General features: G+C 42.0%; 1 protein-coding gene across 1 annotated transcript in view; it reads right to left on the reverse strand.

Annotated features, from left to right (window-relative positions):
- Positions 1-7,819: 7,819 nt before the first annotated feature.
- The window catches only part of EFEMP1 (EGF containing fibulin extracellular matrix protein 1), a 48,729-nt gene continuing 32,649 nt past the window's right edge, over positions 7,820-23,899 (reverse strand). Inside the window, exons 5-11 of the mRNA XM_032184236.1 lie at positions 20,309-20,431; positions 17,097-17,216; positions 14,280-14,399; positions 12,903-13,022; positions 11,227-11,350; positions 10,921-11,116; positions 7,820-9,009 (exon numbers count right to left, since the gene is read on the reverse strand). Of these exons, the coding sequence (XP_032040127.1) occupies positions 8,851-9,009; positions 10,921-11,116; positions 11,227-11,350; positions 12,903-13,022; positions 14,280-14,399; positions 17,097-17,216; positions 20,309-20,431 (962 nt within the window). The 3' untranslated portion in view covers positions 7,820-8,850. The remainder of the gene's footprint in view (positions 9,010-10,920; positions 11,117-11,226; positions 11,351-12,902; positions 13,023-14,279; positions 14,400-17,096; positions 17,217-20,308; positions 20,432-23,899) is intronic.

Below are 23,899 nucleotides of genomic sequence, written 5' to 3' on the forward strand. Positions count from 1 at the left end.
GAGCTGGCCTTGGGAAACCAACCTGTGAATCCCCATGCTCAAGTGGACCTGAATATTTTGGCCTCTTGGGGGGCTTGTGATATTTTCCTGCTGGGGTGCTGTGGTGGGGTTTTTAGAGGCAGAGTTGGAATCGTTGTTGTTCTGCATGGGTTTTGGTGCTGAGGAAACCTGGAGCTCTTGCAAAATGTTCCTCATCCCTGCATTAAACACTGCTGTAGCATCAGACCTCACTGGATTTTTGGCTCCAGGCGCACATCCGGAAGTATTAAAAAGCTTGTGTTAGGCAGGAATGTTACCCTCAATATAAATTTCCATATAAAAACCTCTACTTGTCTTTTCTCTATGCGTTCCCCCTGTTTGTCTCACTCTTATATTTTTTTATTGCTCTTTCTGCTTGGCAGCCATGATCCTCACTGTGTCAGCCTTTGAGGCAGCTGCTGTGGGGCAATGCAGAGTGAGCTTTTCTTAAGAAAATGTTTGTAGGCTTCCTGTGAGCTCTCTGGGGCTTTTTGCCCACTTGCCTGTGCCTGGTGAAGGAAATACGTGAGCAGTGGGATGGGGCTGTGGTGGGGGAGTGACAAAGGACATGAGGGGGGGCCCCGGTGCCCTGTCCCCCCCTCGGTCTCCCGGCCTTTCCCTGGTCCCCCTGTGGTGGCATTTACACCTCCCAAAGCTCGCGGGCTGTGCGCTGTCGAAGGGCCGTGTGGTTGTTGGCTCTGGCCTCTGCGCTCCAGGGCATGGTTTCAACCATGTCTATGGAGACCAATTTTCAACATCAAAACAAACCAGTCTAAGTGGAATTTATATTACCTTTTAAAAGTGCGAGTCAACAGAGCGGAGGGCTCTGCTTCGAGGAAGCCTCTTGGGTTTGTTCAGGGAATTACTACAAATATTTTACATCCTTTCTAGGACTCCAGGCAACCTCAGGAAGCAGCTGTCAAAATGCCCCATTTTGTGTGGCTGATCCAGGGTGATTTTGGGGCCTGTGACATGAGAAAGACCCCTGTCACCAACTATCCCACATTGCCTGAAAGCATCATCTAATTTTCAGAGCAAGGCTGATCTTTCTAAACATCTAGACAGTATATTTTCACCCCGAAACACTGGTTTTGGCTTGGGTGATGGTGGTGGAGAGCGAAAAACAAAACCCTTGATCCCAAGTGTGTGCAAATTTGGGTAATGCTAAAGGCTAACACTTCTTTTGTTCTGCTCCATAGAAACATCCCAGCTGTCCTGAGATGGAGATTATCCCTGTAGCTGTGTGACAGCAGTGGAGGGACTGAGTTCAGGTAAGAGAAGGCTGCAGCAGAGGGTGTGGTGGGATGTCTGCAGCCCATGGGGGAGGCAGCTCAGAGATAGGTGATGCTGGGCTGGGGTGCTTTGTCCCCCCCAAAAAATGTGCCTCAGATTATTTGAAGAGATAAGTAGCAACTTCACTGATAGTTCTTGATAGGAGAAGGCCAGGCCAGCGAGCTTAGATATACAAGCTTGTGTATATAACATCTTTCAGGGAGGCTTTATCACTTCTGCCATGATGTGAGCGTGGTGCCTCTGTTTGTAACTTTGCATTGTTTGCATGCAAGCAGGTTTTGTGCAAACCACAAGATGAAGTTGTATTAGTGCCATGTCATCACTGCAGCCTCATTTTAATTTCTGCTATCTCCAGAAATGAAGGGGGAATCCTAAACTGAGCAAGGAAACATTTCTGAAAAACGTCTGAGATGGAATTTAGCAAGTTTCAAGCTTCTGTGAAGTAAATTGTAGCAGCCAGCAATGCCCGTGCTTCACAGAGGGGAAGAAAGGGCTGTAGGAGGGGGCAGCTTCCTAATGCCAGCGGAAGCTGAGCTGCAGATGGAGCAGGCTCACAAAGCACTGCTCCTGCAGAAGTTTCAATGCGGTTTGTCTCTTTCCCAGTGCTAGTGGGGAAAATGATGCACGAGTCTGGTTTGCACTAGGACATAGGCATCTGTCAACTTGATCCACTCCATGTTTGCAGAGAACAGAAGGAACTGCGGCCTTTGTGCAGTAGAGGGACTATCCAACGGTAGTCGTTTCTAATGAAATCTTAGTGCTCTCCTGGAGATGTTCACTGTATAATTTGGGTCTTCCCTCCCCAGCATACCAGAGCAGAGGCAGAAATCTTCTGACCCTGCTGAGGTCTCACATTACCATGTTGATCCTTGGGGTTTGGTTTGCAATACAAACGTGCTGACCTCGCAGCAAGCGCTAGACACAGTGCTTCATGCTCCCCCCTGCCCACCCACCTCTGCCAGCTCCTAAAGCCTTCGTGAAACACAGCAGCCCCAGGAAGCACTGAGGGCAGGCGTTTTTCTGTGGGGAAAGGCAGTAAGGCAGTGAGGAGGGGACGGGTGCTGGGGTGAATGTGGGTATTTGTTCCCCAGGAGCTGTAGAATATTGCAGTTGGCTCTTTTCCGTTAACTGGAAATGTCTGAAAAATAAGCAGATATTAATGTGAAAATCTTTAGCAATTGTGGGAAATGTTTTTTATCCCCCCATTGATACCTCTGCAGGAGCTAAGCCTGTTCTTTAATTACTGCCTTGAAGTCCAATTGTGTTGAATGAAGATCTTGGTACACTGTATTTCCTCCTTTAAATTCAGAGCAGATTAAAATTTTCTCAGTTTCACGTTGTTGGGAGCCTGAGGGAGAGACAGGGGGAGAGAGCAGCGAATGTAAGCTTTCGGTGTCAGGCTCTGAATCACTTTGAGGGTCAATTTGTGTCTAACGAGTGTGTCCAGAGGTGCCTTTCCTAGAAACACCATAATTTGCAGTGCTCTGGCTCCTGCTGCCTTCCCGCAGGCACTGCCTCTCAGCTGGGCTGAATTTTCCTCTTGAAGCTGCTGTTGTGGAGGAGTCGATTCGCTGTTCCTTCTGTGCAAAATGCCTTTCTGCTTTCCTGCCTCGAAGGAGCACTTTTGTTTCCCTTCTTTAAAATGGTGGTCCTGGGGGGAAGCGACAGCCCCCGCAGAGTACGGTCTGAGTTGGCTTAATGCTTTTGTGGCTTTGGCTGAGCCGGGAGCGACTGCTGCTCCCCAAACGTGGTGCTGATGCGGATGATGGATGTGGCACCCCCTGCTAGTCCTGGTGCTGCTTTTTGAAGCTGTGGTTTCCACCAAGCTGTTGGAGCTTGGTGCTGGCCTCCTAGGCTGCTGTGGCCAGCTCAGGCTCCTCCGCTGCCCACTGAAAGCTGGGGTGGCTTTCCTCATGTGCATCGCGTTACATTTATCCCCTTTGGCTTTGTCTGGGGCTTATTCCTTGCTCTGTGGGAGCTTTCCCAGGCTGTGTTTCCAGGTGTGCTCCCACTGCCCCAACCAGCTGGATGTCACTGGCGGGACTCGCTGCTCCCCTTCTTGCATCAGCTGCTGGGTTGGCAGCAGGTCCACTGGTGCGCTGCCTGCGGGAACAGCTCTGGCACAGCGGCGTTGCCCAGTTCCTCCTTTGGGAACACAATGCAGCTTCAATTTGGTTTTCTGCTCTGGTGTTGTCTTTTTTTCTGATCAGCCACCTCTTGGCCTCCCGGGAGGCTCCTTACCTCTGCTGTGCCTGGACAAGGCTGGGTTTGCCAGTCCAGGCACTGGTGAGTCGTTCCTTTGGCCTCCTGTTTTTTTCTCATTCATACACAGCCTCGGCTTCGCAGAGGATGACTTATTGATTTTAATAATGCCTTTTACCCTGCTGCTTTGGTATGTTGGCTTCCCCTCTGCAGCCCTTGCTCTGAGCTTCCAAAATCTGTTTGTTTTCCTAGTTTCCATGCCGCCTGCGAGGATTTTGCTCTCTTGACTTCCCACTTGGGTGTTTGTTATATATGTTCTGTATAGGAAACATTCCTATATGTTGCAAGTGGATACTACAGAAACATTCAAAGCGCAAGAAAATGTGACCCTCAAGAGGAGGTGGTTGCAAATTCAGATGTTTCTTGAGTTGCACCAGCAGGATTTAGACCTTGAGGTGCCTGTGCAGCTTCCATGGTTGTGGTTTCAGAGTTTAAAAGCATAAATATGTTCCCTTTGTCCACCCAGCTGGCAGCCTGTTAAATTTGAAAGCCTTTCTGTGTCTTTGTGTGGATGGGGATGGTGGATCCTTTGTAGAGTTTTTCTGGACCAGAATTGCGGAGGCTTTAGGTGATACCTCTTGGCTGGGAGGAGGTAGAGGGGTGGAACGGGTGGTTCATTAAGCTGGGTGACAAAATGCATCAGAGCGTGCTTTTCGGACAGAGGCTGTTTGGCTGGTGCTGCTGCAGTGCTGTGGTTGTGCCTGCGAGGATGGGACGGAAGCTGGGGCTTGCTGAGAGCCGCTCCTGTCATTTCTGGGCACTGGGCTGAAGCATGCTGAGGAGATGCAGGGCACTGCTGTCTTTTCTGGGACTGTTGGGGTTTGGGATCAGGAAGAATAATTTGCAGCTCAAGCGAGAGCAGTCTCTGCGTGTGTGTGTGTTACAAACAAACCCTGGAGCGTGTCTGAATCCAGGTCTGTAGGATGCAGTGCTGTGTCCCATCCACAGGGCCCCTAATCCTGCTACCGAGGTGTTTTCTGAGATAGCAGGGGACACCTTGCCTGCCTCTTTCTCATACTGGTGCTGTAGAGTGGTTGCTGTAATTCTTGCAGCTTTTTCTACTGAGTGAATATATGCAATGAATCATGATTTAGTAAGAGTTAACGGAGAGCTTATTTCTTTTAAAATAGATCACTTGCTCAACGTATGCAGCCTACATCAATATAAAATAGGAGTGTATTTTTTCCCCATGCAAAAATAACAAGAGCTGTTGCACTCTGTCCTTCAAATTTGCTTTGGCAACTCTCAGCCATCTCCATTTTATTAAACAGCTCTCTTTCCTCCTAATATATACAGAAATGTTTGCTGTATAAACAACTTAACTAGACAGCTGCCTCTCCCCAGATACAAGATGCAGTTAACTTTTTGCCCTGTTTCTGTTCACTGGGGCTGATAACTTTCTGCTGGCCAGATGAAATAAAATTGGGTTTCGTACCAGATGTGGTGGAGCTCAGTGCTGTATTACGCAGGTGTTCCCCCAGCTGGGGAGGGTGGAAGCGTGCCATTTTGCTGAGATGATGGTGAGGTTTAGAAATGTGAGGGCGTTAAAAATAATTCTCCGTGTTAACAGTGGGCTTTGTCCCTGGTGGGCTCCATATGCCGAACAGCTGACTGGGGCAGCAGCTGTTCTATATTTTAATAGGAGAGTTATAAAGTTAGAAACATGGATGATCATTCAAAACATAAGCAACTCTTCGCAGTCATGGAAACAAGATTCAACAATAAACTCGCATTTGTGAGCCTTCCAAGCAAAATAATCCCACTGCTCTGTGTTCAGGTGGTCTCAGGGAAGTGAATGAACTGTTTTCTGTTTCCCTGAAGTTCTGTTTATTCAGTCCTATTTCTTTAAAACTTTTTCCTCCCTCTTTTCTATTTCTGAGGAGATATTAAACTTTGTATGTGATCCCGATTTAAGTTCTTCTCCAAGTGACAGCAGATTTATATGAGAAATTTTCCTGAAGCGTGTTACTGATAACGGTATTGCTGTAGCAAAGGCTGAGTGCCTTCCCTTCAGGTCCCTCCTTGGGATTTCTCTGTTCCTTTCAACCCAAGCAGTTATTTAAGCTCTTGTAGCAGTTTTGCTGGGACTCCACAGCCTTAGGATGGGATGAACCTGTTAACCACACGCACGTTTTCTGGCACAGCGCTGCGCACAAACGCTCTCCTTGCTCAGGCACCTTCTGCTTTTGCTTATGGGCTTTTTGGATATGCATAGGCTCCAGCACACACCACATGCCTATCTGAAACAACACCAGTTGCCCTCTCCCAGCTCCTCAGTCCTGCCCCAGTTTTGTTTTGGAGGGGCTGCTGCTCTTCCTGTTCCTGTGGGAGTGCCGTGGTTCCTGTTGCATGGGTCAGCGGGGCGCACACCCAGCGGCTGTGTCCTGGGCTCGGCAGGCCCACGTCCAAGTGCTGGTAAGCAGCTGGATCCGTGCTCCTGAGCTGCGTGGTAGCCCCTGGCTTGGCTGCTTTGGGTTGCAAGCTGTCTTGTATTGACCTGAATATTGCAAACAGATGGGGAGCAGGGTAGTTGGCAGGGCGGTTTGTGCAGAAATAAATGGTTTATGTCAAGGCCATGAGCATGATGAGATGTGGAGGAATGGGCAGGCTGGACTTGCAACTGCCTTTGTTTTTATGCCATTGGATGCACGTGATACGAAGCTAAGAACGTACATGTATGTGGTTCCTGCAGTATGTACAAGCTTCCTGGGTTTACCAGGAAATCCAGGTAAATTGCCTGGGTTTGGGTATTGTCCACCGAAGTATGTTGTATTTATGTACACATACATAAATGATCAATCTGGGGTCATTGTCCGATAAGCAGAGATTCAGAAGGAAAATTACTCAAGCGCCTGGTGTGCTGATGGCATTCTAAAGGCCCTGCGGATTTGCAGCCAAGCAAAAGCAGCGTGCTCGGGCTGGTGGAGCTGCAAACTGGAGCGGATCCAGCAGCCGTGGTCCTGGCCAGACCTCTCACTGCTACGGGACGGCGTGGTTGTGGGGCTGCCACAAATGCTTCTCTGCCTTCCCAGTGATTGCAAGTGAGTGCTGGTGATAAAACTGGTGTAAATAAGCAGCCTGTTTGTGTTGGCGGAGCTTGAAGGCACAGTGAGTCCTTGGGGCAGAGCGTGGCAGTGAGGGGCACGCCAGGGATGGTTTGTGGCTCTTGAGCTCGCAGCAGGGGCTGGCCCCGCACTCTGTGGGTCCCAGGGCTTAAGGAGGTGAAGCCATCTCGGCTCTGCTGGATGTGGGAAAATAGCCCTTTTTTAAATCTAGAAACAATAAAACTAATTATTTATTGGAGTGGGTGATGCTGTATTATGCTAGTTAGGAATTTAAATACCTGAGGTGTCTGCCTTCCCACTGGGGTGGGGTAGGGACTACCTGTCAGACCCAGCAGGTTTGGAGAGATGAGTGGGGAGAGGAGGGAGCTTCCTGTGAGCCAAACTCTGCATGTCAGAGGGCATGGTGAGTGTGTTTGCTGTGGAAAACTGATTAAATGCCTCCATCTGGCTTGGTCTTGGTGAGCTCCTCTCCGTGGAGGAGGTTGAAGGCTACCTGTGGTCTTACCCCACAGCCCTGGGGCCCCAGGCAATGACAGCATGACCCTGTGCCAGCGCTATTTATTTTTCTGGCCTGTGCCACAGCCGTGTGCTCTGACCCTGTTGGCAGCCAGAGTATTTGCTTAAAGCCACAAATGAGTGCCTGAAGGAACGATTGCTGGGTAATAGGGTCCTGCTCTGCAATTTGTCTGAGCGTGGGGGACGTGTTGCCCCAAACCGGAGCGGTTGTGGCCGATTCCAAGTTGTATCCTGGAGCGTGGTTTGCTGTGTGTCCTGGGACCTCTGGATGCCGGATCCTCCAGCCACATTCGGTGTGTCTCTTTGGGCACAGCCCCTGGAAGCCCTCACCGCGGGTGACTCAGTCACTCAGTAAATCTGAATCCCTGGGTCTCCACCACAAGCGGGTTTTGTGTGTAATGTATCCATTATTCAAGTATCTTCTACAGAAAATGAACTTCAAGTAGAATAGAGATTCCTTCCTTTAGACCACCAGCTAACTAGTGACACGTATATCTTGGTATGTTTTTCTTTTTAATGGCATTAAAACTCAGTAGGTAAAAGTTCGTCCTTCCACAAAGGCGTTGCAGGACTCGGGGGACCTTTGCTGACTTCCACAGTAGCTGAATATTCACCCCTCTAATGTGGTTATGATTTGGTAAGACAAACAAAAAGGAGGAAATACATTACGGTAAGAGATCTTTATTAAAAATTTTGTACATCGAAGGATTAACTGCTACATTTTAAACAAGAAATAAGATTTTACATATTACAAAAGATGCTATTAGTTCTTGAATTAGAAATAAATTTTATGAACACTGTACATGATGCATCCAAATCATAAGAGCAGGAATAGGACGGTGCCTGAAAATATATGATATAACTTAAGCAAATGCACGTAATTTGTAGAATGCAACATATTTCTGGAAAAACGGCATGTTAACTTCTGTCTGCAAGTTCTGTATCCCTCTAACCAGTAACCACCAGCAGTGTTCTTGGGAGCAAGCACTGACGCAAGTGCCCAGCGTGCTGTTTTTCCATTTGGAGTTTTTCATTGCCGGAGAAACTTTCTTACTATGGTCTGTTTGTCTTGGAGACAGCAGAATGGCACGGTTAACACAATCTGCATATAAAAACCCGATGCAAAACACTTCTTACAGCATAACTTTACCCCCAACCCAGATTAGAAAAACCAACTGATAGCACATAAATGTCTACAGAAATAGATTTTTATTGACTTATTTTTGTTACAAAGTTAGTTAAAAAGAAATATATTTTAGCTTATCAGATAACCGTTACTTTGTGTATCATTCATACTATATTTTTTTCCTCTTGAGATTGTCAGTAGCTGCATTAGAATTTAAAATAAAAACAACAAAAGATCACCTTTAATTGCATGACCTATTTGGCTAGGAAGGGTGTGAAGTTTTACAGGAGAGTACGAACATACAGTTCTCATACGAAAGTGTAGTATGTATCTAGGCCAAGTAAGGTAATAAAAAAGATTGAAATCTTTATACAGAAAGTGACAATGCCCATGTTATACTATGGAACACATCTACTAATTTTGAATTACACGTGTAATGTGTGGATTAAAGATATCACTTTACTAAACAAATAAAAAAAGAGCAAAATCTATAAATAAAATAGTAAGTGCTTTCTTTAAGATAATATTCTTTGGCTGCTTTAAGTGCCAGCGGAGGGTTACTGGAACCCCCTAAAATGCGTAAGGTCCCACTATTATCGTTAGCCTCAACACCGAGCTTGTACGGTAATTCAAGCTGTTGACTGTTAGCATCTCCAGATCCACGATGTGTTCTCTTGGTCCCGATAGGGATTTCACCAGCACCAGCATTGCACTTACGGCACTTGTTTGCTGAAAGAAAGGAGGGAAAAAGTTTAATTCAAATTTAAAAAGATTCCCTAGCTGTGTCAAGGGACTGCTTGTGTGTAACTGCGCCACAAAAATGCTCTGTCTCAGCGCAGAGATGCACAATGTAAGTATTATTTAACATTTTTAAATGGTCATGACTAATCTCACACCTGGCTTTGCTGGAGGGAAAGCTTTACCTGACTAGGGCTCAGAGGAATAAACTGCGCTGCAAAATCTGTTCCTGGTTATACTGACTCTCCTAAAGGATCTGAAAAGTAGTAATCTATCCCAGGATGTTTTTTTGTTTTATCCCCATCTATCAGCTTTTAAAATACATGAAGAATAAGTAGACCAAGAGAAACCTAATGTATTTAACAGTGATGTAGCTTGTTCAGTGGAGGAAACTCTAAGTCCATGCCATGGCTCATACTCCAGAAACTGTTTTCCCTGAAAAACTGGGAATTCTTGTAACTTCTATGCCTGTTGCTGCCCTTCTTGTATCCCCCTGAGGCTCTTTCCAGGCTGGGGTTGTGCTGCTGGTGCTGTGACGTGACTGAAAGATGGCATGTCACTGGCTTGTAAAAAGGCTTCAAAATGTACAGATGATAAAAAGGGTACACATCTCTCCCTTTACCTGTGATAATTTTTTCCCTATGTGGACTGAGTAGGTTAAACAAAGGAATCCATGTCCAGAGACCTCGCTCAGACTTGACTCATACAATGGGAATAATTTCTAGGCAAGCCTTTCTTTACTGCGGTGCTTTGGCAGGAATAAACACATGCTTCCTTATTTAAGGCCTGTGATTGCTTGTTGGGTGGCAACAGAAGATTGGAATTGTCAGTCTAAAAGTCAGTCTGGAGGCTGGGTTGGAGTCCTACCCTACCTAGAGCTGGAGTGAACTTGTTCTTAAGAGTTGTCGACTTTAAATAACAGTTGGTGCTTTGGGAGTAGGCATGGGGTTTTGATGTGCAATAAATCCAGGGAAGAGAAATCCAGGGAAGAGCACTGGCTTACAGGCAGTACCAGAACAAGTCAGACAAGTGAGGAGTTCCCTGCTCCCATCTTGGGGAGACTTGGTGTAAAGAGGCAATGCCATATCTTGGTTTACTTTCCTATTGTACTATTAAAATACTGAAATCTTTGGATTTGTAGAAAAATAGATAAACGAAAACTTTCTAACTAATAACAGTTTTAAATTTTCTGGGCTGTTTCTGTTTTACTGAGTGTAAAACCATACAAAACAAAGGATTTTCTAGGAATTTGTCCATATTAAGCTTCCAAAAAAAATCTGATTTCAAAAATCTTAAGGTAGATGTTACAGACAGTTTCATTCATGTGTATCTACTCGCATTTGTTGTACCAGTAGGAAATACTGCTGCCATAAGTCACTTGAACTTCTGGTTTTCTGAAACTGCTGCAGCACTGAAGAGAAAGTTCTCGCTCAACACAGTCTTGGTTGCAAGTTTGTCTGAATTTATCATTTGAAATCAGCACTCCATCCCAACCTATTCCTGACTTAATTTCTTTTTTGTGTATGGGGAATTAAAAATGTACAAAGAATCTTTCTATGACCCTCTTCTAAATACATACACATGGGACATTAGTGCAGGGTGAAGAGCAGAGCTGTTGTGATTGCTAAATATTCATGATTGTTACTGCTGTTCTTTTCAAGTGACTACAATGGGTTGATTCTCAGTTTATAGAGTTATTGGGCAGAGCAGGTAAAAGCTTTTCGAAGTCTGTAAACCAAGTCCATTCAAGAAGGAAATATTAAAAAGCTGATAAACTTTCTATGCTGTATTTCTCTTACAGGAACGTTTGATGGAGTTGTCAAAATGGCAAGGCACTCTAACACCTCGGCAGCACCAGTGGTTTTATAGCCCGCTCAGGGTCTGACTTCAACCAATACTCACTCTTAGGTAAAATTCTCCATTTTCATTTCCAGACTTGATCCGGAATGTGTTAATAGTATTAGGATAAATAGTGGTTGCCTGAATCTGGAAGATATCAGAGGGCACTGTTCTGTCTGAACGGATGCTCATGTATTTGTACACAACAGAGTAAGGCAGCTCTCGGCAAATGGCGTTTGATACGGGGCAGACACAGCGGCTGAAAAACAAAAATGGATAAACTTGATACTTGAAAACATGATTTCTGTTGTATTTGATTGTGTTGCCTGTTGAGAATAACCCTAAAAAAGCTGTCTGGCTTTCTCTTACTTCTCAGATGTTAGGACATAAGGCTCTTGACAAGGATTTCTTGGGTAACAACGAAATCCTCCATGGTAATTCCAGCAAATTTCATCCTCTCTGCATTCATTAGTAGTCTCACACTCATTTATGTCTATGAGGAAGAAAAAGGAACTGTGTTAAAGCAGAGTTAAATCGAGTTTGCTATGAAAAACAACAACAACAACAAAAAAACCCACCACCACCAAGCCACCTGCTTGTCTACTGAAACTCAACAGATGTCTATGTTATTTTTTACCTGCTTTTCCAAGGCCTTGCTATAAAGGATTTGGAACAGTAGAAATGGAACAAATTTGTTTACCACATCTTAATCAAGACTGAAGGTCTTTAGTTGACTAAAGAAACACATTAGTCATAGTACATGTAATGCAACTGTAGAAACCCTGAGTTCCTAGTTGGCAATGAATCATTTTCTAGCACAAGGTATCTTACAGGCAGAGGAAAGAGGCTTTGAGAAAGAAGTGTGATTTCATGCTTTTTGCAGGATCTCACTTAATTGCTTAGGTTTCATGGTCTAACTAAATGCTTAGTTAATATTTATAGCTGTAGTTAAACTAAAGTAGCTTTGGAAGAAATCATGATGTGTTTATTTTTGTGTGAAGTAGAGCTTCCTTTTTTTTCTTTTTCTTTTTTTTTTTTCTTTTTTTTTTTTTTTTCTTTTTACCCTGGGAAAATGACCTTGAATGGAAATGGGGACTGTCAGTTTTGTGTAGTATTGATGCTCTGTTATCCTGGCGGTGCCAGACCCAACCCCCTGTCTATCCCTATGCTTGCCTGAAAAGGCAACCAAAGGGTTTATTCAAATGTAAGCTCTGGGAAGGCCCAAACAGATTTTTTTATTTTTTTAGGTGGTCAAACTACCCACCCCAAGATACTCAGTATCAGTTGCTATTCTTAAGAGTGATAAGAATCTACACTGATTTCTCAAAAAGAGCCACCATTACACAACGCTTCCATAAACAATTTATTTCCTCATCCCTTTCTGACAATAATTAGCACACCTATTTCTAAAAATAAAGATTGTGAAATCAGGTTCTAGATTACTAAGACAATGATTCTGGCACTTTTTCTGTAACTGTAAAGAGACATTTAGCACCAGTGAGAAAAATAAACTTTGCAGCTGTGATCCTGGTATTTGGTGGCACCTAGCTGTAACTGAACAGCTGACCAGAATGTTTATTTTCCAAACACAATATAATTAATCTGCTCAAAATTCTTGCTTTTTTTCCTCCTGTTATCAGAAAGAACATATCTTTCATTTCTGCTCTGGCTGCGCTTAGAAACCTCTATAAAAAGAAACAGATACAAAGCAATGCCCAATGTCTGTAATAAATGATCTGATTTTTTTCTGAGACATTTATCTCTGGAACTTAGACTCACCACCTAGACATCCAAGACCAGCTTTACTTAAGGATTACGAAAGTTGAAAATTTTATCCTAAGCATCTGAAAAACTTAGAGTTTGAGCTGAGAGATTCAAATAAAAGGAATTAATATAAAATATACCATCAATCATCAAATGCATCAACATCTTTTGCTAGCCTAACACTGTCATGAAATATAAACACTTAGATAAGCATTCTTAGGCTTGTGTGAAATGGTGTTACCAGTAAAGCAATATTGGGACTGTCAAGATGGGGCTCTTACCTTGACATGTTCTGCCTCCTACTACCTGGTAACCTTCAGGGCAGACACATGAGAATTTTCCTGGTTCGTTGACACACTGATATTGACATATGTAACTGGAAGTTCTGCATTCATCAGTATCTGCAGAGAGAAGAACTTAAGCTGGTTGTACTTTTCAATTGTTTTTAATGATAAATTTTAAATTTTAAAAAATGAGAAATGCATTTATTTGAGGAAGTAGAAGGTAAATTAAAACTTCTGAACAAGTTTGGGAAAATCTCTGTAGAGAAAATCCATAGTTTTAGTATTCTAGAAGTGATTACTTCCACAGAAAAGTAGATGTGAGATTAGCTAATGTAGCAAAACTATTGTCTTTGTGCGCTAATGGAGCAGCTCTTTGGGAAGGAGGCTAAAGTCTCTTTTTAGTCGTCAAATATTATTTGATATATGCTTTTCTTGTTCTTAATCCTTGTGTAACCATCATCCCCTTGCCAGAGAATTGTAGCACAAACCTGATTTTAACACTGTTGTTACGCAGAAATTAAATTAAACCAATGAAAACTAGAGAATGGCTTGGAAAACAGTGTACTGCCCTGCTAGTACCTCTGAGCCTTGAGCCCAGCTCTTGATTTTTGTCAGAGATTATACTGAAGGCTGCATAGTTGCTACTCCCTGTTCTGTTTGCTTGCAAGTAGGATTAGCTTAAGAAGCTTGGAGAGGGAGCATCTGTAATAGCTCTGCTGGCTTGTTCGGGAGGGCAGTGGTAAACCAAAAAGACCTCTTTGGCTCAAAGACTGGTAGAAGGGATATGGGCTTTACGGGTGAGATCATCGTGTCCAAAGGGAGATTAGAGGAATCCTGTGGAGGCACTGGCAGAGGAAATAAAGTGTTGATTGTATAATCATCAGGAGACATGCTGTTTGTATACACAGGCTTGAAAGCACCTCAAAAGCACAATTGTTGTTTCCTTACAATCAAATTTAAGGTCTTTATTTTCAGATGAACCTAACAGCACACAGAATTTCACTTGTCTTTTGGTTTGCATTCCTTTCCAATTCATTTAATGGTCATCAGCATTAGACCACACACAATTCAAGTGTTTGTGAAGTAAATATTCGGAAGCCTTATTCTCTCTCATTCTCTCTCCCTTCTCTAGTAACATCTGTCCTGTTTTGTACTTACAGTTAATGAGACACCTGAATGCAGCTGCAGCTACTAAGGTGTGTTATCAGCAATGGTATTTGCAACATTAAAATAAAATTTAAACGCCTTAATTTTTTTTTGGCTACAACTCACTCCCACATTGTCATTCCACTTGAATTGCATCCCCTAGTTCACAGAGGCTTCTGGGAAAATAAATCAAAAATGGTTGCTCTTCTAAGACAAATAATTGCTTACCTTCACAGTTGATTCTGTCACTGCTTAACTCAAATCCTGGGTTACACTGACAAATGAAAGAGCCCAGTATATTGTAACACTGCTGTGCGCACGGGTTATTGGCATCACATTCATTTATGTCTGAAAAGAAAAATTACAGATCTTTATCTTTTGCACCTAGTAATTAGGCTGATTAAGTGGATTAAGTCTGGGCCTAGTGCTTAGCAGAAGCTCGGTTGACTATATCAATACAGGTCTGCAGTCACTGGAACAATGTCAGATTATGCTTTACATTCCATGTAGAAAAAGTATTTTTCCAGGAATGAGAGTTATTCTAATGTGTAATGAATTCTTCCAATAATGTTTAGTGTGGCTATTAAACCTCACATTCCAGCGTCTTTTTTCAGGTATGAAATGCCAAGTCTATAAATAATTGATATAAGGAACACATACAGATAAGACCTCTCAGCATGCAGTGGTTAAGATCTGAGCTATTTATTACTCCTAAAATTTGTTCTTTTAAATTCCATTACAATTATAACATGAGCCTTTTAAGCCAGTATAGTTTTGCAATGCTCCAAGACCTAGACCATACAGGGGGGGAGGCAGGTTTCTGTGCTAGATTTTTCATCGTGTGCCATCCGAAGAACATATATGAGAACACGGCAAAATAAGAGAAGCAATTTTAATGCAAGGTTTATGTAAGTGTAATCACCTCTGCGATTTACAGTGCTTATTTTTATAGGCTGCTAATTATTGCTCCTTTGTCATACGCTAAAATCTACAGTGAATTTTCCCTTGTGTGCCTTCCCTGCATATTTTCCATTCATTTGTGTTCATCAGCTATACTCATTAGTAGAGAGCTGCATGTTAAATAATTTTTGAATTCATAGCTTTTGCAAGTACATATAAATGTCAGCGACACTTTTATCTACAGATACAACTTTTAAAACTGACAAAGATGACTAAGATTTGGCATTCACAAGAACTAAACCAACAAGGAGGATATTAATTATCTCTGTGATCCTTCTCTTTATGATGAATGGTAATAGGGGAGAAATGATTACCAAGCATTTTTCGTTCTTTTAGTTGAATTCTGGCAATGGTGTGAAGAATGTACATCATGACAACGCTACCAGAAGGAATAATAAGCTGGCCAAAGCCACAATTCCGTTTGTTACCCTTCCAAGAAATATTGACCCACTTTCAATATGTGCAAAAGTTGTAACAAATGTAATCGGTACAGCTGTGAAGTATGACTTCTGCCAGATGACTGTTGCAGATGTGAAAGTCTGTCTTGATGCAGCAGTCGCTCTTTTACAGATTTTTGTGTGAAGATTTACTTTACCTTTTATGGTGGGGGTGTGACTTGCTGGGCTGGGAGGCCAGCAGGAGTCAGAAGGGATTTCTTGGTGAAGCACCTAGCGAACTTGGAGCTTCATATGGAAGTGTAATTGAAAGAAAGCACCTTACATTTGAGCCGTGGGAAGGGGCAAATGACATAACTCATCACACAGTTACACTGAGTCCACATGCAGTATTTCACCTATTTGGTGAAAAACAACGAACGCCTGTCATCACAGTGCTATGTAGTGTGCCTGCCTGTGTATATATAGCCATAGAGAACTCGCAGCCATCTCCATCACCAGTCTCTTGATTTAACGTGGCCACTCTCCCATTCCTAGCTGAGATCCCAATTCTGTTAAAGGCAACAGCCAATTATTGATTTCCCAGGAGCTGGAATTTCAGATCCAAGAGAGTGTTGCATGAGAAGGGAAATTGGGAAGTTTATGCTCCTCTGATTTAGTACTCTGAACATGAAAGGATTTAACCTACCTTGATGTGCAAGTTGCTAGGCTACATATCTCCTACTCTTCCTAAAGCCCTCTGCTTGGAAGCTTGGAAAAAACACAGGGCTAAGCAAAAGTTAGCTGGTGTTCAATATGGCTATTCTCGTGCCTTAGCCAAAATCAGGAAAGCAATCTTCTCGCTTCCTGCCTAGTTTTATCCCAAAAACATGGAAAGAAAAATGAAATGGCAACACAAGTTTTGTTCTTTATAGTCATTCTTAACAATGCTCTTGCCTTTTTAGTAGTATCACTGAGAAGTTTGTGTTCTGGAGAATTATCAGCTTTAAGAAATAGCATCCTTCTTCCAAGTATGTACATTTAATATGAACTTTTTCAGTACCTTGCACTTCAGTAGACAGTTTCCTTTTATTATTACCATCTCTAATTGCTCTAGATCAGATCTCTTTTCAAACTTCACAGCAATCTTCCCTTAGTGCTTTATTTTAAGGGGATGAACGTGGCTTTCATAGTGACCCCTCAGTTTCATTTGTAGTAATATTTTCCAGAGATTCCTGTTTGACATGTAAAAGCTTTTTCATCACTACATTTATCATGTGCTGAGGATAATTACACTTAACTGTTTTGTTCCCCCTGCTTTCCATTTCCAGCCTCTGTTGTAAAACTGGGAATTATATCATGAAAGCAAGTAACACTGAAAAAGCAATCCACCAGAGCTGAAAGAATAATTAAATCAAAGATTAAATAATGAATGTAAACTTCCAGAGTTCAGTTGCCAAACTAGGTGCTCCTCAGAAACGTATAAAATAATGTGTTTTCCACGAGGCTCTGATTTTCTAATTCACCACTACTTCTCAGATCACTTGCAAGACAGCTTCTCTATACAGCAACTAGTGTAACATATTGGTTGGAATTTATTTCCTTCAGTAAGTTGGGATGGAGACACTTAAATCACAGCCGTGGCAAGTCATGTGTCAGTATTTCTCTACAGCAAGTGAGCTCGTGTAAGTGCATGCAGAGAAGTTCTTACCCACGCAGGTGTGGTTGTTGGACGCCAGCTGGAAACCAGCGTTGCACTGGCAATAATAGGAGCCGGGAGTGTTCACACATCGGTGGTGGCAGTATGGAGGCAGGGTGCATTCGTCTATATCTGAGTAATGAAAAGAGAAATTAGCTCAAATGGCACCTTGGAAGTTCAGTGCTGCTGTCTTGTCCAAAGAAACTGTAAAGTTAATTGAACTTGATTAAAAGCAGAAAAAAGCTTATGTGGGGTAGATGTTGCTTAAGACTTAAGGCTGACCAACAGAGTGACTGTAACTTCTACCTCATTTAATCAAAGCTTCACATGCAGCACGCTTAGCTTATACTAAATCTTTTCAGCTCTGTTAGGACAAGTCCAAATTTTCCCTGTGAGGACAGAAGATTAGTGGCCCTGAAAAGGAAACAGATGGCTGTGCTTCCACAGGGATCCCCCAGAAACTGGCTGGGCTCCCTGGGGGCTGCTGTCCCTCCTGCAGGCCTTTGGATACAGCAGCACCAGCACCTTCTGGCTGCACTCTGGTGCTGAGGAAGGCGAGCAGCCCGGCTGGAGCTGTGCTATCTCAGGCGGTATTAACTTTCCTCAGACTCTCCTTTCAGATTAGCCCTGGTTGTGAGGTGGAGCAGACTGCCTTTCCAACTTTCAGCATTCCTAATGTGCACTGGAGCAGGGTTTTCACCTGCAATCCACACAAAATGTGCAACAACTCCCCCCCCCCCTTTTTTTTTTTTTACCTCTGCATTTTAAAAGGCATCCTTACGTTCTGGAGGAGTTACTGCTTCTGTTTGTCTGCAATTTTTTTTAAGCTATGCCGCAATGCTGATCGTGCATGTATGTGCAGCAGTTGTCTTTAGTTGTGGCCTGCTTGATCTTGGTAGAGAAATCCGTGCCCTGTTCTGTACATGTACACAATGTGACATTTCAAAGGCTCAACGCTCAGACAAATAATACCAGTTTTCACTGGAACAAAGAAAGGCACTTCCCATATCCATGCCAGATCTTGAGTTCCCTACCTCCAGCTGTTTCCACCATAGATGTGTTTAAAAAGAGGCCAAGATTTTTTATTTTTTATGACAAGGAAAGTTTATTTTAATATCTAGTGAAAAAATAATTGTTAGAAGTTAACTCTTTTTCTGTCAATTTCGCAGTTACTTTTTGGAGCTAAACTTAGTGAAGTGTTTTGGATCAGTTTGAATGAAAAGGCTTATGCTGGAAAAACTCCTGGCTATCCGTACAGTAGAGATTGTTGCTGTAACTCTTCTGTTGCAGGGAAAATCTGAAGCAGAAATTGAATACATTAGGAGGCACAGCAGACCTCTTGCATCCTTGGCTTTACAGGACCAAGCTCTTACAAGTTGCTGTTTGAAAATCTGGTTAAACAATATAGGCATAGAAGCAATGCTTTACTTTTTAAGCTTTGTATTTATGCATGTAAATGCTTACAGGATCAGACTCTAATTCAGTGGGAATTCTCCTTGCAGTATTAGGCTCTTGTGCACATCAGCTCCAAGCAGATCCAAGGGCTGAGTGTAATATAATCAATTCTGCCAAATCTTCTGTTTGAACTAATGCTGGAAGACAACTCATTCTATCTTCAATCCTATGTTTCAGAAAAGGCTAATTTTGTGATAGGTGAACAAGCAATTTCTTTACAAAAATTTATTATTATTTTTTTTAATCAAAGAAATGGTTAGTGCATTTTGATAAAAAAAAACAAAACAAAACAATAACAATGAATTGTTAAAAATGAGTCCTTTTCTTCCTCCAATTTGAAGCCAAAAAGGTCTGGAAAAATTTTGTTCAAATTTGAGAGAAACATTTTCTCCCATATGGAGAACCTCTATCAAGATCTGGTCCCAAGAACGTTTTCTGGCAAAGTTGTTAAAAATAAATAAATAAAAAAATCCCCAAACACAGTGTTTATTCTGAAATGCTGACAGTGTGAAGTGTAGCGATGTACTGGTAATTTAGGTCAGTGTGTAATACGTAACACAGGTGTTATTCTTGGTTTTGACCTAAATAAGAGAAGGGAAATCTTGCTTTCCTGACCTCTTCATGTGTGGATTTAGATGCATAACTGTATTCACATGTAGATAGAAGGCTGTATCATCCTGCTTCTTTTGAGAGCTGTAACATGTCTGGTAGGGCTTTCAGGTAGTAGCCTGGGTCTTGACATTAGAAGTGCTACTGCACAGCAGTAATACACTGTTCTAAAAAATTAGATAAAAAATGTTTAAAAATAAATATATCAGTGACCTGTCAAAGTTATTCCTGTGCCTACATTCCCAAACGACTTATCCTACTCTTGCACAGAGAACACGTTTTTCTGTGAAAAACAACGAAAAAGCTTTTCTACTAGGCTCCATAAAATCAGTTCTGTGCTTAGAAGAGGTGGTCTTGAATGTCACTTGATGATGTATACATTTGATTCTCCTACTTCATAATTGTTTTCAATATCCCTGACAAACTTAAGGCTTAAGACCGGAGTGTCTATAAAGCCATTTTATCCATTGAAATTGTAATTAAAGAGGTGCTAAAGGCTGAAGAAAGACTGCAGGAACAGAGTAATGGCACTTTCACGTTATGTCCCCAAATGAGGATGGAATAGGAAAGATGCAGTGTTTATGCTGCACTTGGATTTAATTTAATGCTATACTTGTATAGGTCCCAAAGGTGCAGACAGCTGCTTTTGGCCCAAGGAATAAAGCATAGTGGTTTATAAGTTGCAAATATCATATACCTGCATTTTTCATCTCTTTCATTTCTACTCATAAAACTGAGACTGAAACAGACTGTGCAAGGGGGCTCTGCAGAGCAGGGATTAGGGCTGTGTGAAGGTAGGGCTTTGTCCTGCAGATCTGGATTCAAATCTCACTGAGGTCAGTGGAAAGACACATTTTACTTCACTGCTGTAGAAGACTTCTGACTGTATCTGGGACATTAGGCAATACCCCAATACAAATAATAAACACAGTGGTAACTAGTAAGAAAATTAGTCTTGTGAAGTTCAGCTCTGTGTTGATTATACTTAAAATAGTTTCTAGTTACATGTTTTAGTGATTAATCATTGTGATAAAGCAATTATTCCATTCCATTTTAAAAATAATCAGCTATTGTACAGTATACACACCTATGCATTTTGTTATAAAAGTTTGCAACTTCAGGTAATGAAAGAAAATAATTTAGTCTAAAGCAAGACTTACCAACACATTGCTCCCCTCGTTTCTGATACCCTGGAGGACACTGGCAGCTGAAGGACCCTCTTAGATTGACACATACTTGGTCAGCTCTACAATTATGGGTTCCTGTTGCACATTCATCTATATCTTTATAAAAAGAGCAAATGCACTATTAGTCATAGAACTTACTTAGAGTTAGTTACCTGTTGAAATGCTTTCCCTATTTTCAGGCTACTTACAAATGAAGGCAGCAAATTTGAAATACACTCAAGAAGTAATCTCAAAGTTATTCCATTTGCAGGATATAAAATGCTACCAGATCTCTGTTGGCTTTTAACTGCATTTGAAAATGTATCAGATACGGTTATTCTAAATAATCATTTTTATTTGACAAATACCATTACTATTTGTACTTATCATTATAAAACTTTTCATAGATGTCTTGCAGCTTTATACTACTTAAATCATTTAACTTCATTTCACTTTTTTCCCATGCTGATTGTTTGTTGCTGTACTGGGTCTGGCTGAATTACTCTGGAAAACTTCAGCAAAAGTAGTTCATCTGTTTCTCAAGAATGAGATGACTTCTTAGTATTAGCACAACAAAATATTTCTAATACCGATCCTTTTGCATGGTTCCCGTACCCCATACTTTGGAGAGGGACTTGGAACTTGGTGTGTGGTGGCCTTCTCATCAGGAAGAGATCTGCCTCTTGTCATTCCCATGAAAATTCTCCTAATTCAGTCAATCTGTTAAAGTATTTGGAAATAGTGTACATCTGCTTGTATTTTAGCAGTACAGCTAAAAATGCAAAGACTGGACCGATACTTTTCTGTGTAATTCAGGTAGCTTTTCATTCACACCAAATGCAGGCTTATACAAGTATAAAAACATCTTGATTTTGCCTATTCATTAGAAAATGCTGGAGGTACTTAAATATAATTAAAGTGCATGTGCTGACAAATAACTTGCTTAAAATGGAATTGCAATTTGTTTTCTCATCCGAACATCCAAAATGTTAGAGAGCTTTTTATTGTAACCTGACACAGTACAGTGAAAGGACTTTTTAATTTTGGCATTCTACACAATTTGGAGACTCTAGGCTGAATAAACAAATTCCTTAAAACTTATGATCTCTAGTTTACAAATCTCAGCTGACCTCTCTATTTGTATAGGCACTTGGGACGTTAGAACATCACCAGTGGCAGATTCTGGGTGGTGCTTTGGAAAAAATGATGGATTCTTTCACATAGCAAATGAAAACAATTTTGACCACAAGATTCAATAAAAAATAAACCATCAACAGTTTGAATTGATTCTCAATGTTTGTCCTTCCTCAAATGCCCAAATATTTTACATACATTTTCTTTATCTGACAGGAAAAATGAAGTCCTTTTATGTTAGCCTGCTCTTTGCATTTCTGCATTGTAACAGTCCTAAAGCTGCTGTGCTGCTGCAGGACTTGCTGACCGCATTGTTCTGCGGTGACAGCTGAAAAGCACATTCTCAGGTGTAGAGATTTTCAGGGACTAGATCTGGCTGCCTCATACCAGCCTGACACATCATTAAAAGTTTCAGCCAAAGCACAGTGGAGTCAATGCAAGTCTTTGCAGGGACTTCGCTGGGCTTTGCATGTACTCCTAATTTCTGCAGAAGCTGAAAATAAGAGGGCTATAATGCTCATACAGTTGAAATTCTTTCTTAAGTACACACACTGTTGCGGATTGTACAGGACAGAAAATTGGATCCATAGAAACGTCAGATATGAGTGAACCTAACATAAGCGAGCTTTTAAGGTGGGTTAGTTACAATACATTAAGTTGTTGTGTAGTCATTTGCATCCGTGGCTTGATTTTCATTTAGTTTATTTTTCTATGGAATAATAAGCTACTCAGCTAAAACAAAACAAGCTAGATTGACTTATGCACTCAGGATCTTTGATTTCTTTCCCAATGGTAAGTTCAGTTTGAAAGGAAAACAATTGTTCTAAAGTCCTGTTTGCCTGCTAGCCGCCTCCTCACTCGGAAACTCTCAGAGGACTTGATGCTGTTGCCACAAAGGTCCGTGTTTATAGTAACAGCCTTTTCATGAGGCTTGTATCAAGGAGCCCTTTCGGGCTCTCCCAAGCTTCTTAATCCAGTCCTGAACTGGACTGCAACTCAGCTCTGGCTTTCTATGTATGTCCTGTCTGCCTTCTACATGTCATGAAAATGCAGATCAGTATGTGGAATATGCTTGGTGGATTTTATCCGTGCTTTTACTGTGCGCTGTCATGGTACTTTTTGCTATTTTGGCTGTTTTTCTTGGATGGCTTTTTTTGAGATAGTTCCTAGGCTTGTTGGGGAAAGAGGTACATGGGGGAAAAAGTACTGATGGGAGCCCTTTGAGAATGCCAGGCCTCTTGTTTTGTGGCCTTACCTGCACCTTCCCTGAACTGCCTAAGGTGGGAAGTGAAGGCGGACAGGAGAGGAGCTTCTGGCCTTCACTGGGGAAGGGCAGCAGCGTGGCCTGCTTGGAGCACCTCTGCTCGTGTCTGTGCTAAGGACTTTCTAATATGAAGGGAAGGCTGATGGCCTGAGGATTGTGTGTCAAGGAAAATACTGTGGGAGGAGAACAACAGGCAGCTATGCTAGGAGGGCTTCAGTGCTGGAACATTCAGTTCTGAAATCTCTAGTATTGCAATAATTACAGCCATGTCTACTATTGTGATTGATACAAGGGTGAGGAAGCGAGTGGAAGTTTTCAGTACTGAAAGTGGTGCCAAATGTGAATTGTATTGGTGTGATACCAGAAGCAGCCCAGCCCTTGTGTAAGAAAGAAGCATTGGTGGATTTTGCAATGTGATGTTGCTGCACGGACCTCTGCATCTATGCTCTTAGTGAGGCCCAGAGAAATATTAAGCTTCTTGGCACACATCAATGTGACCTTAATCATCCTCCACTAGAGAAACATTTTTTTTATCTAATTGTCCTGAAAGTTATTCAAGCAATGGGGCAGTGGAAGTCATAGAAGGAAGCTACATCAATGCTTGGGATGCGGTAGATCAGCACCATTTTTCTCAGGGGTGTTATTACCAATAGATACAAACACATGCTTTTTCCCCCCATATGAAGTAGCATAATGTTGCACTGACATGCCAATATTGACCTGGGACTTGCACTTCTGTGTTTGTTCACGGTTCTTGAGTAGGTAGACTGCCTACATGCAGTTGCTTAGAGGCTCACTGAACTCTAATCTGAAGCTTTCAGATTGTTTTCTCACTTATGTCCCCACTGTATGAAAATCGGTAACTCCTAGGTTGCCTTTTCATAATTGTAAGAGCTTGTTTTTCCAGTTCATATCAGTTTTCCAATCTGTTAGATTCCTAGCTTATTTATCACAAGTTGCACAGTGCCCTCTGATCCTGACAGGGATCTGGAAGCTGCATCAGTTCCTACTTTAATCTGTATCAAATGCAATAAATACTGGGAAGAGACAGTGATTACACAAAGCATGTGTTTTTCCTTAAATCTTACCATCTCATTCCATTTGATCTTCCTTGACAAAATCCCTGGACTTAAATGAGACAAGTAAATGAGGATATTGGGAAGCCATCCTTTTGGTTTCCACCTATT

Source organism: Aythya fuligula, chromosome 3 (assembly GCF_009819795.1).
Source record: "Aythya fuligula isolate bAytFul2 chromosome 3, bAytFul2.pri, whole genome shotgun sequence".
NCBI lineage: Eukaryota > Metazoa > Chordata > Aves > Anseriformes > Anatidae > Aythya > Aythya fuligula.